The following is an 18,543-nucleotide window of genomic DNA, read 5'->3' on the forward strand; positions in this document are numbered from 1 at the left end:
TTTTCAGTTCAACACACAGATTATCATAAACTTATACTATGTCGGACATTGTACAGGATACAGGGTGTGAGTAAGACACAGTGACAGCTGCAAGATAGTTAGATGTTTACCTTAAATAGAAACTTATTTCCTCATCACAGCAGTGAAGTTGGGCTACATCTTGGACTCTAATCAGATATCTGTTTACTTCTGATAGAATCTATGAAATAAAAAAATTAGAAACATACATACATTTTTAGAAAATAAAAGGCCCCACTACTGCAGAACCATTTTGTATCCCAGAATATGCAAGTGTTGAGTAGAACTCAGTTCAATTATTAAAAAAAACAATGATTTTGTTTATAAAATAGGTGTTCTTTAGATAAAGACTGCAGAATTAACAATGAAAACTTTATTTTAGGGTGTTGTCTAATTTCTTAAGCTACTGAAATTGTTTTATTTATAAACATTTTCTTAGCATCAAAAATAAAGTGGAAGTGGGGTGAAAAAGAAGTAAACTATCAAGAAAAGGAAGGGAATGAATTGTTACAAATTAAGAAGTCAGGCCTTTGCCCTGATGTACAGTAGCCATGGAGATGGTCACTTGGTGCGAACAGTCATCTAGAGATGAAGTTCCATGGGCTCTGTGAGTTCCAAGATTTTGAACTTTTTGTATTTCAATCAACTCCACTCCATTTTCCCCACCAAAACATGCAGATCTAAGTTACAACAAAATAACTCCATCTTGCTTCCCCAATTTGACCAAATAAAAATAACATCTCTAATCAATTAATAATTTAATTCAATATAATTCATGTATCGAGCTCCTGTTATATGCCAAGCGCTAGAAGACAAGTAAAACGTAACTCACACCTGATAGGGTTCCCAGTCTGGTGAATAAAGGATTGTAATAAAATGTGACAGATGTTCAAGGTCCTGGAGGAGACCCAGAAAGGGGCAATTCCCAGCAGGAGATGGTGGGAGCAACTACAGGAAGATGATTGAACTGGATTTGTAAGGGATGAATAGGAGTTTATCCAGCAGGGTAGGAAAGAAGGTTATTTTCAAGAAAGAGTATGGGCAAAGCATAACTGTGTGAGGAGAGGCCAACATTACTGGAGAATCATGAGTAGATCTGTATGGTTGGCTCATAAAGTGGTAGGCAGGGCAGTAAAAGAAAAGATAGAATGGGACCAGGTGATATTCTGTAGGTAAGAGCCAACAGAGGGCTTCTAAGATTTTTCAGGTAGCCTCAGTGTGCAAGATCCTAACCAGGTACTCTGCATAGAGAAATATGAAGCAATAGAATACATGGCCCTTTCCTCAGAGTGGGTCATGATCACAGTAGTACCACGAAAGGAGCTAAGGGATGGGGTCAAGCCCACGTAGCATCCTTGCAGATAGAAGGATGTGAAATATGAGGGCTTGACAGCACCAGGCACACAGCAGGCATTCAACAGAGGTTAGCTGATTGGATATCTGAATGTCTCCTGTTGCCAATGATATGAGGTTTTATCCATGAGCATGAGATGTAGCAAGTACAGCAGAATACGTACAGGGCACCCCCAGATGATTCTCTGTATGTCTGACAGCTGATCTTTCATATTGATGTTTTGCTTCATCTAGAAAACAAAGTGATTTTAAGGGAAATAAAATTGGGAAATGTGTAAACATAAATGGCACTTGATACAGGGCTTGCTATTTCCATACATTATAACAAGAATCTAATTTCATAGACCCAGTGTTTTAAAACAAAGAGGCAAATGACAGACTGTATTCAAAAAACATCTTCTGGGCAGAATATGTCATCAGTTTACCCTCAGCCTGGACCCGTGCAGAGTGCTCATCACAAAAATTGTTCAGAACGATAGTACCACAATCAGATGCTGACTTACCGTATTTGCCGGCGTATAAGACGACTGGGCGTATAAGACGACCCCCTAACATTTCCACTCAAAATACAGAGTTTGTTATATACTCGCCGTATAAGACTACCCCCTCTTCCGCACACCTTCCACACACCAAATAAAAGGTAAAACAATATCAGATTTGATTTTAACATTTTAATTTATATTCAAATGCTTATGACAGGCAGGAAAACTGTCACAAGGCTGTATGTAATCAAACATATACATAAAACAGTGCAAGTTTATTACCGGTAAACATACCGGTAATTCACTAAAGAAAACACACTCTATAGACTGGTACCGTAGATGCTTCTCAGGAACACAGGCAAGCAGCCCACAACCTAGAGGGACTGTCAATGATAGAAGTAAGATAACAAATAGAGGTAGAGAGCAAGTGCCGGGCAAGTCCCTAGCAAGCTGTATACAAAGCCTGATTTGATTGGTCCCTGCTCCCTGTTTGCCCGCCCTGTCACTATAGCAGTCTGGTCCACCCTTGCATCAGCATCTCTCTGGGACCTCACTAGTGCGCAAGTGCGAGCTCTTCAACATTCTAACAGGCACCATGATAGCGCAAAATCGCGAATCTTCAATGCATATGTAAAGAAATATACGGTAACCCGAATTTACCACACTCGCAAAATCGCACACAGCCAACCATACACCCAGTATGGTATCGCGATTCGCGATTTTGCGCTATCATGCTGGGTGTATGGTCGGCTGTGTGCGATTTTGCGAGTGTGGTAAAATCGCATAACAGCAAAATCGCATAACAGCCGAGCATACACCCAGCAGCGCTGCTGATGCCTGAATGGTATGTGGAATGAAGTGGGCGGGCATCGGGAGGCCACTATGGCACGGGGCAAGCACTATGGGCAGTCTATCTGAAGTGTACCTGGCGTATAAGACGACCCCCCACTTGGAGGCATATTTTTCAGGGCCAAAAAATCGTCTTATACGCCGGCAAATATGGTAGTTCAGGAAATCTCATCCATTAAGTTCTTTCAGCAAAAAAGGATTTTACTTTTTTATTTCAGTCCTCTAGAAAAATCAATCCAAATACCCCATTCTTCACACTTTCATACTGATAAAGCTTTTCTTGTACTTGTATAGTTATCTGAAAACGTTCTGTCTCATGTTGCTTGGTTTAAAATAGACGCCTGTAGTGCTCCAAGTCTCTGAACACAACGATTTCACATGCAAAGGCTGAAGAATTTGAGTGAGACTACCAAAAAGTATTGTAGCATTTCTAAAGGACACAGACTCTCATCAGCAACCAACCTGATCTATATAACCTTTATATGTTTTCATTTGGTCAATTGCAGTGGTCAAGTCCCCACGGTCAGCATGTTCTGCAGGAGTATGAAGCCTCAGAGCATAGAGAAGATGAACATACTCATCAAATCTTCGGGACGGGTACAGGAGCAGCTCTGGCAGGCTGTGTGGGGCACAGAGAAGGGAACCTGGTCTCTTTCTGAAGGTCAGAGAAGGCCCTGCCTTTGGGGTGCTTCAGCTGTGCTCTCCCTCAGAACTTACCTCAGCATTTTGGTGACAATGGTTTTATCATGCCTCTTCAGGAAAGCTCGGAATGCTGGTACCATCTCTCTGCACTAAAGGTGAGCATAATATTGTCAAAACTTCGCTCTGTGAGACAGTTGTAAAGCATTCTGTTACACTGGCAGCATGATCTATGAAGCTCTCAAAGCAAGAGGGCAACATCTACTTCTAGTCAAAGTACTGTTAGTACTTACTAATATAATGTACTAAGTATAGTGATTTATTCAGACCATAGAGATAACCTTGTTCATTGAGCTTAATCAGTGTTGACAAATGAAAACAGACTTTGCAACCAGGGAGGCCTGGATTAGAATTCGAATTCTAATCTAATTCTGCCTCATTCTTTGTGAACTTGTTACCTAACTCCCTGAGCCTCAGTTTCCTCATGGATATCACACCTAACACTTGTGAAGGAAAAATAAATCCTGTCCACAACATGCCTGTTGCACAGTAAGTGTTATTTCCTTGTAGTAAAAGACAATTGATGGTATTCACCTATAATACCTGCTGCTAATCATTATAAAGGTGTTCCATTGTACTTAACACCTGCTTTAAAGTGTATTCATTCATCACCAGTAAAGTGCCCAGGAAGTACCCATTTTTCTCAGTGGGGACATGCCTAAAAGATGCCAGTAATGCTAATTCCTAGAAATCAAATAAACACTGACTGATTTCAATAAGAGTAATAGCTAACAGTTATTGAGTAGTTAAATGCACACCCTATTTTAGTGAGCCAGATATCATTATTATCCACAACTATAAAAAAAATTGGCACAAATCTGTTTCTGATAATATGTCACACTTTACTCCAATTCTTGTCCTCATGGTCAGTTCTATGAAATTGCCTTATTTGTGCAATTTTCACCCAATACATAATTAGTGTGTCTAGCAGTGTTAAACTCTCTGGGCAGGGTGAAAGTGTACCATAAAGGGAGGTGCCCAAGGTCAGGAAACGGCCCCGGGGGGCTCAGTGTAGCCAGGGGGACACAGCCGAAGCAGCCACTGGCAGAAGTGTGCCCCAAGTCGCAATGTAGCTCTTCGGCTGCACTTCTGATACAAATTGAAGAGGGAAGAAAGGGCTCTTACTGCCGTTAGAAGAGATCCCAACCAGAACAGCAAGGGATGCAGAGGGAAGCGAATATTCCTGCTCAACTACAGATGGCACAAGTCACAATGGACTTTCTGAGAAATGTATGACAAAGAAATTCCTTATGCATAGTGAAATTTCACAAATTGAATAGCCTTACCCCAAGAAACATGGACGATTAATTTCTTTTCTTTATAAGACAGCCACCTTTGTCAAGGTCACACAGGTCTGTGGGGGCAAAGTGAGATTGGAGCTCACGGCTCCACTGTAGCTAACAGTTAAACATTTCCCTGTAAGTGATCCACAGGGTATCTGCAGCTAATGGAAGCCTGGCAATTTGCATGAGTATTAGTTCAGTCCAACAACCAGTTTCTGGGCCCTGCTTTGTCAAGCACTGTGCTTGCCACTCGTGATACAAAATTAAATGTCAGGTCCCCGTCCTCAGCGTACACAGTAAACTGGAGGCGTGGGTCTGGAAGCCAAGCCCTATTCGTCTTAGTTCTTTGGATTGCACACAGCATTTCCTTTCAAGTTCAGGTCTCATAAATGCCTGATGGTAACTCAATCATTTACCTTCTCAATGGTTTTCAGAACAACAGGGTAATTGTTGAAGAAATTGGTGTATGTGTTCAGCTGGCTTCCAAACTTTAAGAATATTTCTCCCACACAGTGAGCGGGGCCCCATTCCTGTAGTCTGTCTCTCAGGTTATCTAGAAACTGCCTGCAAGATGGGAAAGACATGATCATGAAATATTGGCCAGTGATAACCTATAAACTTAAAAATGAAACAGTTTGCTGCTTGCTTCAGCCGAGTCATTTTATGGTTGGGCTTTTGTCGCATACTTTTGTGCTAAAACAGAGCCGTACAGATTCGACAGGACAGGAGGAGCTGGGAAGGGGGGAACTAGGCTGACTGTGGGGGAATCCCACCTCCTCACCTTAATTAATCCCTTGAGGCTGAACCCCATGCTGGCCTCCATGGTCTGCCCCTGACTCTCCCATTCCCACATGGCCAGGCAGGCAAGGAAGGCTTCTTACAGTCCCCAGAGCAGAGTGCTCAATTCATTTTAAATGGCCATAATCTTCCCTCAGGCCATTTCCCCGTGGATCTAAGGTTGTCCTTCATTCAGCCATCACAGGCCTAGAAAACAGAACAGGCCTCGTTCAACCTCTTTATTTTGTAGGAGTTGTGCCCAGGGAAGGGAAGGAACTAGTTCCCAGTCATCTGGAATAAGCATGTCAAACTCGCGGCCCAGCCAATATAACAGTATGTAAGAAATGGTTTAATAAAAATTTCCTAGCTTAATTTTTACAATATCCTGTTACACGTAATTATTAATAATGAACTACAACATTCACTAATGACTGATTACTATAATCATGTTGCATTCATTTCCCTTACGTGCCTTACGTGCAGGCACACCATTTCTCTCCACTAATACTAGCAGCAAATATTTAGCAGCCGATGGTAATTTTTATTAAAATGTTCTATTATTTTATGTTAACGGTTACTCATTTATTTCAGCCCTTTGTATTCAGCATGTCTCTATTGAAATAAACCTACATTTCTATGAAAATTGAAGCTCTTGTTTTTTTTCGACCCACATAGACTTAAACCTTGTTTATTTGGCCTGTGTTAACCTTTGAGTTTGACATGCTTCTTCTGGAAGGTTACTGGCAGAGAACCACAAGCTTAGTTTGTCTTTACCACAGATCAAATGATCACTTCCTCTGTGTCCTATGACATTCTCAAAACATCTACTGTTATTAAGCTGACCATGGGTTCTCCAAGCAAAATATCCTAGTAACTTAGTCCCTTCAAATCCTTCGGTTTCTTTCTCATTGTTCAACTAAACATACTGTCTTGTCTTTTGCATGAACAATAGGTTGAATACAAAACCACCTGGCACTGACCTCCACTCCTAGTTCCAGGGGTTTGAACTGAGGCTGGGATCAGCCCCTGAGAATCATCACTACTGGTTGCAGCCCAGTGGCAAAAATTCTCTCTCTTCTGTGCAATAATCAGGGTCCCCAGGAGAGGCAGAGACTGCCTGAGCCTCGGTCCAGGTAAGTGTGGGTTCCTCCCACCACATAGTATTTCAGAAAATACGTATTCAGGAATTACCTGTTGAGACTTAAAACCTGCAGGATATCAGAGAAAATGATCTGGAGGTTTGCAGCACTCAGAATTGCTCTGTTTGAGGACAGCGCTGCTCTTAGTGGTGCAACATAAACATCTCTCAGAATTTCCAGCATCTGCACATATTTTCTCTCACTCTGTAAGAGTTCCCCGGCAACTCTAGTTCGTTTTGTGGCCCAGTCCTTCTGGAGCTTTCTCTCCTGTAGAAAAGCATTAAGAACTCAGAAAGCATAGTGATTCTTTCCAGGCTTACAGCCCCCCAAAAGCCTGAAAGTGGAGGGAGACAGAGCAATGGAAGTACCAGCAGTCGGGCAGTCACTCTGAGATGGCCCTGGCTGGTCTGTGACCTGCAGGATTGAAGGGAATCTTTATAGGGGACTATGGAGGACCTCGCTGAACATCGCTTGTCCCTAGTGTCGCCAAATCGCCCCTCCCACCGGGCCAGTGTGATGCTGTGGTAGAGATGGGACTTTACTCTTGAATCCTGAGAGGGCAGATTGAGACTTTACTTTTCTCAATCTGTCCTTTGAATACATGCTGTGTCCTGTGCTAGCTGCTGGCTGTACAGTGATGAGAAGACAGTGTCCTGCCTTCGTGCTTGGTGAGGAGGCCTTTGGGTTGCCCACTCTTATTTGTGTGTGCTTTCCCCCAGTAGTGTTTTATTGATTATCCCGCAGTCAGGAGAACTGAAATGAGCTAGCCCTCTCATTATCAAGTAATTTGCTTCCCATGGGCATGTTATGAAATATGGAAACTCATGCTCTTCTTTCAGTATTTAGGGGAAAGCACCTAACTTGGGAACTGTGAACCCATCTTCCCTGGGTAGCTAGGTTGCCAAATGTCCTGTTTCCTATATTTCAAAGTCTTGTTTTCTTTTCTTAATGCAGAGGGGAAAGTCATACACTGGTGTATAGAAATTCCACACCCTATTATTATGTGTGCTATGTTTATATTTGGAGAAATTAGTTTTCATTCCTGGGAATAGGTAATTCTTTTCCTTTTATCTGTACTTTTCAAAAGTTGTAAAATGAGCAGTGCTTTTACAAAAGAAAACAATTATAACATTTAAATTTTAAAAATTTAGTGGGCTTGTATTTGAGCCTAGAACTATTAATACTCTTAGAACACAATTTCCTCTTTCCCCTCCAACCCTTAGTATATCCTGAGCCCCAAATAAAATGACAGGATTAAAGCCTAGTGCCACACGATGTTCACTCAAAACAAGTCAACCAGAAGTTTATGAACTAAAATTAAAATGGAAAAGTAACTTAAGAGAAAAATTAGAAAACTCTCTGTTTGTAATACTATAAACACACAGTTCTATGTTAATTTTATCTTTCAAACACATGGTCTGTATATAATGCCTATTTAGATATATCTAATGAGTTAAAAAATACAACTGCTTCCAACTTGAGGATTGGCTTGCAGCCCATATTATATTTTTATGTGTATTTGCATAATTTTTATTCATTGGGGCCATCCAACATTTATAATGATTTTTGACTTAAGGTTTCAGTTGTCAAACTTTTAAGACTGTTGTCCGGTATTTATTTCCCAATTATACTCTCTGACACCCAGCCAGTGAGGACTGGTCTGCACTGCAGTAGGTGTACCCACCCAGGTGTTGTCGGCTGAAAAACAGCCTCAGGGCTGAGGTCAGGGCCATGGGATTCAAGTTTCTTCCTGCCAGCTGTTGTTGTTTTTTAATTTTAGAGGACGTTTGTTAAAGCTGGGGACAGTGATACCAGAAAGGGCCGGGGAAAGGTGCCTCAGCTGGGCTGCTTTGGTGCCCAAAGAAGTCAGAGGGAGAGGGGCCTTGGGGACAGGCCCAGGGGGTTTCTCAGGATGAAATGCTGCTTCCCTTTGCTGTCCTGGTTGCAAGCCTCAGGGGTCCCTAGGAGATGCGTGCCTGTGAGGAAAGAAGGTTGGGGAGCAAGGAAGGACGTGGGTGTGATCCTGGGAGGGAGAGCGTGCACAGGGACCTTTGTTTTGGGAGGTTTTAAAGGCTGGGTATTTAGGGGAGGATCTTAATAGAATATTCAGCAGCTTTATGCTCATGTGCCAAAATGAGGTTTATTCTCTTCATCTGTCCTTGGATATGGTTGGCAAATGTCTGCCAATTATTTAACCTTAGAGGAGTCATGTAAGTCTTCTAACTTTAATTCCTCATCTACAAAAATGTGGTTACTAATATCTATGTTAGAGGATCTCGAGAATGAAATATGATGATAAATGTGGATATGTGTTGAAGAAAAGCAAAACAGCACGCACAGCTGTGTACTGCGGCAGGACGGACCGAGGCTCTGCTATACTGAGCCCTACCATTCTGGCCTGAGAGACGGAGCCCTAAACGCTATACTGGTTCTACTCAGCGTTTGAAGTCAGACCGTGAGTTGGTGGATCGGATAGACTGTAAAACTTTGTGCCTGCACCGTTCCTTTAACTGCCGTCCTCGTGTCATGTTAGTTAGAAAAGCATGGAGTAGCAGAGGTAGCTTTTGCTCCCAAGATGTGATACCTCCATCCCTTCAACTCAACTTCCTTTCAGACCAGGAAATATTCAAAAGAAAAAGCTACTGCCCTAACTGGTTTGGCTCAATCGATAGAGCATTGGCCTGGGGACTGACGGATCCCAGGTTTGATTCCAGTACAGGGCACATACCTCAGTTGCAGGCTCGATCTCCAGACCTGTGTGGGAGGCAACCAATCAATGTGTATCTCTCACATCAATGTTTCTCTCTCACTAACAAAGAAAAGAAAAGAAAAAGCTACTGACTGGATTCCCCCAATTACATTTGGGAGTTTTTCCTCCCTTGAAATATTTTTACTTTGTTCTTTAAACTTTCAAGAAAAAAAGAACTAACCAGAATAAAGGCGAAAGTGGTTAGGTGTTGTTGTTGTAGGGGTTTGTTTGGATTTTTTTTTTTGGGGGGGGGGGTTGGGGCGGGGGGAGTGGGCCTCAGGAGAAAAACAAGTGGAAAATTTTTATTACGTAATAATTGGCTTACCAGCTGAACCAGCACCTCAACATTTGGATCATTTTTGCCAAGACTTGGTTTTGTGTCCTGAGGATTGTCTTCCAGAACATCTCTTTCCTGAGGATTCAATGCAGACTTGATTACACGGAGTTGGTGCCGTGCCCACAGGAGGCTCTGTGGCCCTGCCTTCAGCCCTAACTACGGTGTTCTGAGTCAGTGAATCGGCACTGGACAAACCGATGCCTCTCTTAAAGCAGATGTTATGTGGAAAATAAAAACCCTTTAGCTTCCTTTGCATTGCATTACGCTTGAGAAAGTCAATGCCGGGCAGCTCCCTTTTCCCCGGGAGCTGGGGGAGTGAGTCTGCTGCTCAGAAGCTCCTCACAGGCAGGGGCTCCCACATGGTCCAGGTAGGCCTCTGCCTCAGCTCTGCTCCTGTCAGTCAAAGGCACACAGGGTACCTGGCTTTTATTAAGATGCCAGAAGTCTACACCCATTACCAGGCTCCATGGGGGGGCGGGGGGTGTTGGGGCTGGTACCCAAGCCTGTGATCATGCAAGACAGGTAGATGACTTTCTATGGGCATAAAATGGTTCTAAAATGACATTTTTATAGAACTCGGCTCTCTGATAATGCAATTTTCTGTGTTTTCTGAATCCTGATTATTTCACTTAAGAAAGTATGGGTTCTGAATACAGTACCGGCAGAATGATTACTTTTTTGCCTGAAGTACTAGCTTCAAACCCACTTTTCTGTTATGAAATTGAATCTCAACTAAGAAAAGAAGAATAATTCTTAGTTTCACACACACACACACACACACACACACACACACACACACAAACTGTCCTGGGCTGCAAATGAAAAAAACAACAACAAAAAAACAAAAAACTTTATGTTATCTCGGGACTCAACTGAAAAAGAGCAAAATGCAAATGTCCGACTTTTCCTCCATGACCCAGAGTATATTCTAGTCCAGTGGTCGGCAAACTGCGGCTCTTGGGCCCCTTGAGTGTGGCTCTTCCACAAAATACCGACTTCTGCGCATGGGCCACGAAGTTTCAATTGCACTGTACATGTGCGCCTGCACGGGGTATTTTGTGGAAGAGCCACACTCAAGGGGCCAAAGAACCACATGTGGCTCGCGAGCCGCAGTTTGCCGACCACTGTTCTAGTCAATGTGGTGCAGCTGATGCTTTAATGTCACTCATGATCCTACAAATACCTTTTTAAGAAAATAAAGTTCTTAGAGGAAATGACCAGTTGGAAGACAATAATTATCATTATTGTCTATGAATTTCTCAAGCACATGTGTCTAACTCTACAGTGAAGCAATGGCATAAAAATGCAGCAATAACTTTACCTTCACATATAAATTGAATGTTGCCTTTGGGTCAGATTTTGTCAGAATAACATTTTCTTCCAAATCTTTGCTCTTTTCACTACATTTCTTCAACAGAAAATATGACAAAAATTCCAGAGGTTTGTCCTGAAAAATCCACACCCCCAACCCCCAAAATTCACATTTAAAGCATTCATTGGAAATATAGGTCAACAAAAGTGCAGGAGAAAAGAGGACGGATTTTTTTTCTGGTAGAGTTTTCAGGTTTTTTTATGTATAAGTCCAGAAAACAAAGTAATGACTGTTCACGTAGAGTCAGTAAATGGGGCTTCTGACTTCATCACATATTCCAATTACTATGTATACTGTTGGCTCTCAACCGATTGTCACCATTCAGTTAGGTTGCCAAGGCCTCCTGGTATGGGTCTCAATATCGTCAGAACCAAAGTGGCCCCTATCGGCCTCTTGGCCAGATGAGGAAGGGGACAGGGGGGATCTTGTCCTTCAGGAGAAAGTAGGCTTGAGAGAGGCTATAGCAGCTGAATTATTGGGAAAAACACTCAAATTTGGTTCCCTCTCAGGCTATAGTTTGAGCACCATCGAAAGTATATCATACCAGGTTACTTTTAAATAATGAGGTGGCAGTAAGTACACGGAACCTACACCAAACGCATTTAGTAAATCGTTGATATTTCGGGAGACGGTGCAGGATCTCTCAAAGCCTCGGGGTTATCCCTGTGAATTTCCCTGATCATTTTATCGGCAAAGCTCACCAGGGCCTTCAGCACGGGCTGCCCCTGGGTTGGCTAGTGTTGGGAGCTGAGACTGCAGAGGCGAATCATGGCCACCTGCAGCCTCTCCGACTCCACACTGGACAGCTAACCCTGGGGACACCCGGTGGATGCCCAGGAAGCCAAGGTGAAACCAAAACACACATGGGAGAGAAGGAAAACATATGCAAAGACAACGTTAAGTCTACCCACAAAGTTGAATTACCTCAGTGGAAGAGAAGGATTTGAGAATCTCTCCTTTGAAAACTAAAGACCTGACAATATGTTACATATTGAAAGAGCATCCGGCGTGTTAATGTCATCCCTCGTCCCCATCCTGTTCTCCACTTCCCCAGCCAGGCTGCTTACTGCACTTTCCAGTTGCTCAGAAGATCTGTTCTTTTGTGTTTGCTTTCCTTCTTCTCATCTAGCCTTTTTACCTTTCATACGCTTAATTGTTTTAACTATTGAATAATGTTTATGTGAAATATAAAGCCACTCTTGTGTTTAAATAAGTCACTTCTGGCTGAAATTAATCACAAGACAGAAAACAGTGCACCACCGAGTCAACTTTGAAATAACCTAGATTTTACTATTTGCCTATTTTGTGTACCTAATAGATCTTGGGCCCAGAATCTCTCAGTAACTGTTTTTACAAACGGATGTAATTTCTCTAAGGAATTGCGCCCCTGGATGGATATACAAATTAAACAATAAATAAACACAAACTACAAATTTATTTAAGTGTTAGGGTTTTTGTAGTGTGCTTTCTTTTAAAAAAATACTTACAGGATTTTCTTTTGAAAGCGCCGCCAATCCATCTGTCAGAGCTTGTGCAATTTCTTGGTTATTCAGAATGTTAGTCACACTCATGGTGTCAGACATAAACTGTCCTGTAAATATAAAGCCATATGCGCTGTAATTAATTTATGTAAGAGATGTGGTCAAGAAGAACACAGCTCAGTTCTCACAGTTGCTCTTTACTGGATAAAAATGCAAAGAATAAAAATTAAAATTCTATTATGCCATGAGGATTAACTTCCATGATAAAATATAAAACAAGTAATAGCAACTAAATGTGCAGCGCATAAAAAGTACCCACCCTGACAGAGCTGATCTTGAATAAAATCTATAAATTGAACAGTAAGAAGAAAACACATGAAAATGAAACTTTTAAGTTTAAAAAATTTTTTATTGATTTCAGAGAGAAAGGAAGAGGAAGAGAGAGATAGAAACATCAATGTGAGAGAGAATCATTGATTGCCTGCCTTTCACGGGCATCCCACCGGGGAACAAGACTGCAACCCAGGCATGTGCCCTGACCTGAAATTGAAGTGAGACCTCCTGATTCATAAGTCAACACTCAACCACTGAGCCACACCAGCCAGGAATAAGTTTAAATTGTAGAATCGCAATCCCACCAAAGATTTCTCCACACTCCCCTTTATCTTTGCACTCAAATACATAAAGATTTCAAGCACACAGAAAATAATATACTAACATACATACACAGATATCTTTTACATTTAAAAATGTTTTAGACAGCCAAAACCGGTTTGGCTCAGTGGATAGAGCGTCGGCCTGCGGACTGAAAGGGCCCCGGGTCGATTCCGGTCAAGGGCATGTACCTTGGTTGCGGGCACATCCCCGGTGGGGAGTGTGCAGGAGGCAGCTGGTCGATGTTTCTCTCTCATCGATGTTTCTAACTATCTCTCTCCTTTCCTCTCTGTAGAAACTCAATAAAATAAGATAAAAAAATAAAAATGTTTTAGACAACTTGAATTTATATGAAAAGAATTATCTTCTATTCTACTTCTTATGCTTACATATATCATCAAAAAATACTATCTTTAAAGAGATCATCTTTCTACTTTTATGTATAGTTTTTATATCAAGGAAATATCAGGAAAAATAATTTCTCCCTATTTATTATCTAATAACTATTTGAAAATACTGGTTGAACATCTACTAAATGTGGTAGAGTTAAAACCCAAGAAGACAAATCCCTGTTTTAGAGGCATTTATGTGAAGATATACACTGACAATATGTTATATATTGACAGAAAATATCTGCATACTTACTTGTGTCCTGCTCTTGCATAGACAGTGACTGTATAAATAGATGTTAAATAAGAATGAGTGCTAGGGAAGGGAAGGAAAAAAATAAGGATATAGATATCTAAAGACTTGATTTATAGGGTGTTTTATTTAGTTAGATGGGAAGAGTTAGGGGAAAGCCGAATAGGTAAAGATGGAGGGAAAATTCATTTACCCATATGATAAAAAAGTACTTTAGACAATGGACTGATTTTGCCCAGCCGGTGTTTCTCAGTGGTTGAGCATCGACCTATGAACCAGGAGATCATGGTTCAATTCCCGGTCAGGGCACATGCCCAGGTTGTGGGCTCGATCCCCTAGTTAGGGGGCGTGCAGGAAGCAGCTGATACATGATTCTCATCATTGATGTTTCTCTCTCTCCCTCTCCCTTCCTCTCTGAAATCAATAAGAAAATATATATTTTTTAAAAGTTATTTAAAGAATGGATTGATTTAGGTCAGTGGTTCTCAACCTTCAGGCCTTTAAATACAGTTCCTCATGTGGTGACCCAACCGTAAAATTATTTTCGTTGCTACTTCATAACTGTAATGTTGCTACTGTTATGAATCATAACATAAATATCTGATATGCAGGATGGTCTTAGGTGACCCCTGTGAAAGGGTCATTCGACCGCCAAAGGAGTCGCGACCCACAGGTTGAGAACCGCTGATTTAGGTGAAGATCCAGTTGACATAGGACATTGTTTCCAAAGCCTCTATTGTGATAATTTGATCATGGATATGGGACATAAATGAGAGGTTCAATAATGCCCAACAGGTTCCACAGAAGGCCATGGAATCCATCACCCAGTTATACATGTTAAGTAAAAAATAAATAGAACACAATTGCAGAACAATTTAAGTAATGGGTGCTATGGTTTAAGAGTTGCTTAGCTTTGAGAGCAAATTGCAATGAGGAAAGGACAGAGTTCGATGGCTGAGCAAATAGCGAAGTTTGTCTAGGTAAATAATTGACTGACACAGGATTAATAAGATGGTAAAATCTGAAACCAGGAACTAGCTTCAGCGTTTTGAAGATGACTGTAACTATTCATCTTTATATTTAATATTTATTAAGTAAGGTTTAATGTTTATTAATGTTTATTAGAGAATATTTAATGTTTGTTAAATAATACTTAATGTTTATTTAATACTATTTAATACTTAGTAAATAATATTTAACATTTATTCTTAGTGTATATCTGTCATATTTGAAGGAAGATATGAAAAACAAACGGAATAAAGTAATACTAAAGATGTTTAGGAGTCAACTAAACATCTGCAACAGGAGTAGCAAGAGCTCTCACCTATTATCCTGCCACTGGCGTTCTTCGGCAACTCCTTGAAGAGAGGTCTGAACTGTTTCCGCACTGATATCAAGGTATCTTCCAGGAAGTCCATGAGGCTGGACCACATCTGCAGCTTTGATTCGCTGAAGTAGATGGAGGGGGGCGCCCTTTCGTGCTGTTGTCCCAGCCAGTCACTAAGAACTGACATTATTTTCTCCTTTTATTATTGCAGACATAAGCTTGGGTGAAACAATTCTACTTCTTGTTTATAACTGTTTTTATATCAAGCTTATTATCCTTTCTCATTACAAAACTAAGATAGTCTGCTTTCAGAGATAAAATTAGAAACTCAAAAAGACTACAATGAATAATAGCAAATGCCTATCTATTCGTTGATAGATAAGGTTGTCATTATGTTTGACATTAAAAATTAAATAGCTGCTGGATTTGTGCATCGAGAAGTGAAGTAGGCATCTGAATAAGAATATACTGTTTTATATTTATATCCTCAAAATGAAAATACAGGGAAATCCACTCTGCCTGGCTTCCCCATCATGCCATCCAAAGTCCTCCGTGTCATAGCCAACCCTGTATCTTTCTTACAAGCTGTTATCTCTCTATATATCTCTACACGACTCGAGTGGGTGCTTATGCAAGTTTCTCTCCTTGAAAACCAGTTACTGAAAGACACAGTGCCGTGTTAAATTTGATTTTCTTTCCTGAATAGACTTGTTTGACTCTCCTCCCATTATGTTTATTGCTAAACATGTGAAAAATATATATAACAGTTCTTCTAGACGGGAATAGGAAGAGTAGGGGAAAGAGGATGAACAGGAGGAAAAGGAGACAGAGGAGCAGAAAAGAAGAAAACCTGTTTTGTAAACGACAGTGTCTGCACCCTGCTCTGCTCTGCTAGGGGGATTCCTCTCTCCACGGGGCCAAATATGTTATCATAATATAAACTACAGCTAACAAGTGACTTCTGTTATAAAACTCCATTAAGTCAATGTGCTCTGTGTTACATCATTTCCCGTACAAGTTCCCCAATCATGGCAGCTTTCCCGTCTTCAAAGGCCCCTGGCATTTGAGACCAGAGAACAAATGCCTTATATATAGTTTCTGCATCACCCCAAACCTTCTTTGATAAGAGGCTGGGAGTTTTAAAGGGGTGAATGATGAGCAAACAAAGAAATTTGTTTCTCCTGTTGGTCAGCCAATGTTGTTTTGATCCAATATCTTCAGCTTTCATATCTAAAGGGATATTACACACACATTTTTGTGTGTATAATATCATTGACTGTTTTTCCTCTCAGATAATGTTACACCAATGGAACCTGAGCAAGCCTCTTCTTAATCATCTCTTTGTTCATTTTTCCAAATGAAACCATATTAATTATATTTACTAAAAAACTATTCTTTGTACTTATTATTTCTCTAGATCAGCAACTAAACATGTTTAACTGTTAAAGATGATGTTTTGAACTGAGTTTTACAGATGATGGCTTGAAGCAAATATTTGCAAAAAATAATCCCCTTCTAAGCAAATGACTGAGTGCTGGGAAATGACAGTTTCAGAGAAGGAATGCAAGACAGTTGTTGGCGTCCGCCAGAACCAGTATCCTTCGGCGGCGCTTCATCTTTGGTGATCCCCGAGTTAGTGCGTGGGCACAATGGTCAGCCCCATATACACTTACTGTGTTGGTAAGAGCCAGTCGCAATCCCAGTGGGGGCAGTAAAGAGCGTGCCGGTTAGTTGAGACAGCTGGGAAAGAACTTCTATTCCTGCCTCTGCACAAAAACACTTTCATTAGTTTACTCACAGGTTTTGCCAGGGAACAGTTAAGTGTTACTGAAGAGCACTAATGAGCTGGCCAGGAAAAGCCATAGCAGTTCTTGTTCTCAATTCAGATCCCTCGTGGAATAGTTTATCAGCATGTCACAGTTCACCCCTGAGAGCTGAAGTCCAAACACTTCATTTACGAGGACTGCACAACAGGGTGGAAAAGAGGGCATGAGGTCTGACCTGGGCTTATTTTCAATCTGGAATACTCAGGCCACAGACAGAAAGTCTGCATGTATTTTCTAAAATAGCGTGACACCAGGGAGAAGTCTCATTGTAAAGGAGCGGATTTAGACCTGTTAAACACAGAATGGATACCATGGTCAAAGTTTAGCATGGCATTAATTTCATTCCTTTAGTGACCTGTGTGGATTGAAGTACGCTCATTATCTTTATTGCTCTGTGGTTTTACAGGGCATATTGCACATGTCAAAATTTATCTAATTGTACATTTAAATATTGTAAGTCAATTATACCTTACTAAAGCTGTTTTAAAATTTTAACAATGCTCCCAAAAGATGAATTTTAGGTGTTTGGCTTATGAAGTAACTGGGAGAGTAACAACATCTTAAATGAGAAATCCTGGGGAGGAGGAGGTCTGGTGCTGAAGAGGCAACCAGGAGTTTGTGTTAACTTGAGAAGCTAGCAGAAGTGCACACTATGAAGATGTCAAGTGGGAGCTAGATATGAGTCTGCAGCTCAGAGATAATCAGAGCTGGAAGCATAAATTTGGGAGTGTCCAGCATATATACTGAATTTAGAGTCGTAGCAATAGATGAGACTGCCTAGGAAGCAGGTGTGGTCATGGGAAAGGAGAGCCCAGATCTGGGCACGTTTAAAGGTCTTGCTGAGGAGGAGAAGCCAACAGAGGAGAATGAGCAGAAGCTGCGGCTGAGGCAGGGGGACAACAAGGAGAGCGTGGTATTAGGGAAATGAAGAGAAGAAGGAGAGTTTCAGGAGTGTCCATCTGCATCAAGTGCTGCTGAGAAGTCAAAGCAAAGTGACCACTGGATTTGGGCACGTGGAAGTTGTTTATTTTCTTTCGAAAGCAATTTCAGTAGAGATAGACGACTTGTAGCAGCTTGAGGAGCGAATGACAGGTGAGGAAGGTAGCGGCAGTCATCACAGAACAATGGTTCTCAAAGTGTGGCCCTTGGATCAGCAGCCTCAGCAGCACCTGGGACCGTGTTAGAAATGAAAATTCTCAGGCCCTATCCCAGACTTGCTGACTCAGACGCGCGAGGGTGGGCCCAGCAATGTGTATTTTAACAAGACCTTTAAATGGTTAAAAAACACTAAAGTGTGAGAACCACTGGGATAGTCGATTCAAAATGAGGAAAAGTTTATGATCTCTCCTTCCTTTTTTTAGGCCAGAGCTACTACAGGTGTTCCTGATTTACTATGAATGATCCAATAAAGACAGAGGATTGAGGCTACACAAGAAGACTGAAGCATGGAAGTGAAGTCAGAAGGTGAAAGGCGGTGGGACACAGAGTCTAAGCGGAGTAGTCAAACTTTGATGTGAACAGGGGTGCTTCCTCCGTCGTCAACAGAAGGGAAGAC

The 18,543-nt window shown here is 41.3% G+C and overlaps 1 protein-coding gene across 2 annotated transcripts in view; it reads right to left on the bottom strand.

Moving 5' to 3' along the window:
* Positions 1-18,543, bottom strand: part of ECT2L (epithelial cell transforming 2 like) — a 58,729-nt gene that overhangs the window by 10,149 nt on the left and 30,037 nt on the right. Inside the window, exons 9-18 of one of the 2 annotated variants that reach the window (XM_006776188.2) lie at positions 16,836-16,928; positions 15,160-15,342; positions 12,546-12,649; positions 9,675-9,761; positions 6,653-6,867; positions 5,101-5,248; positions 3,420-3,493; positions 3,165-3,321; positions 1,536-1,601; positions 111-199 (exon numbers count right to left, since the gene is read on the bottom strand). In XM_006776188.2, coding sequence (XP_006776251.2) covers positions 111-199; positions 1,536-1,601; positions 3,165-3,321; positions 3,420-3,493; positions 5,101-5,248; positions 6,653-6,867; positions 9,675-9,761; positions 12,546-12,649; positions 15,160-15,342; positions 16,836-16,928 — 1,216 coding nt within the window. The remainder of the gene's footprint in view (positions 1-110; positions 200-1,535; positions 1,602-3,164; positions 3,322-3,419; positions 3,494-5,100; positions 5,249-6,652; positions 6,868-9,674; positions 9,762-12,545; positions 12,650-15,159; positions 15,343-16,835; positions 16,929-18,543) is intronic. The other variant, XM_006776189.2, reaches the window with a different exon arrangement.

Source organism: Myotis davidii, unplaced genomic scaffold (assembly GCF_000327345.1).
Source record: "Myotis davidii unplaced genomic scaffold, ASM32734v1 scaffold266, whole genome shotgun sequence".
Taxonomy (NCBI): Eukaryota; Metazoa; Chordata; class Mammalia; order Chiroptera; family Vespertilionidae; genus Myotis; species Myotis davidii.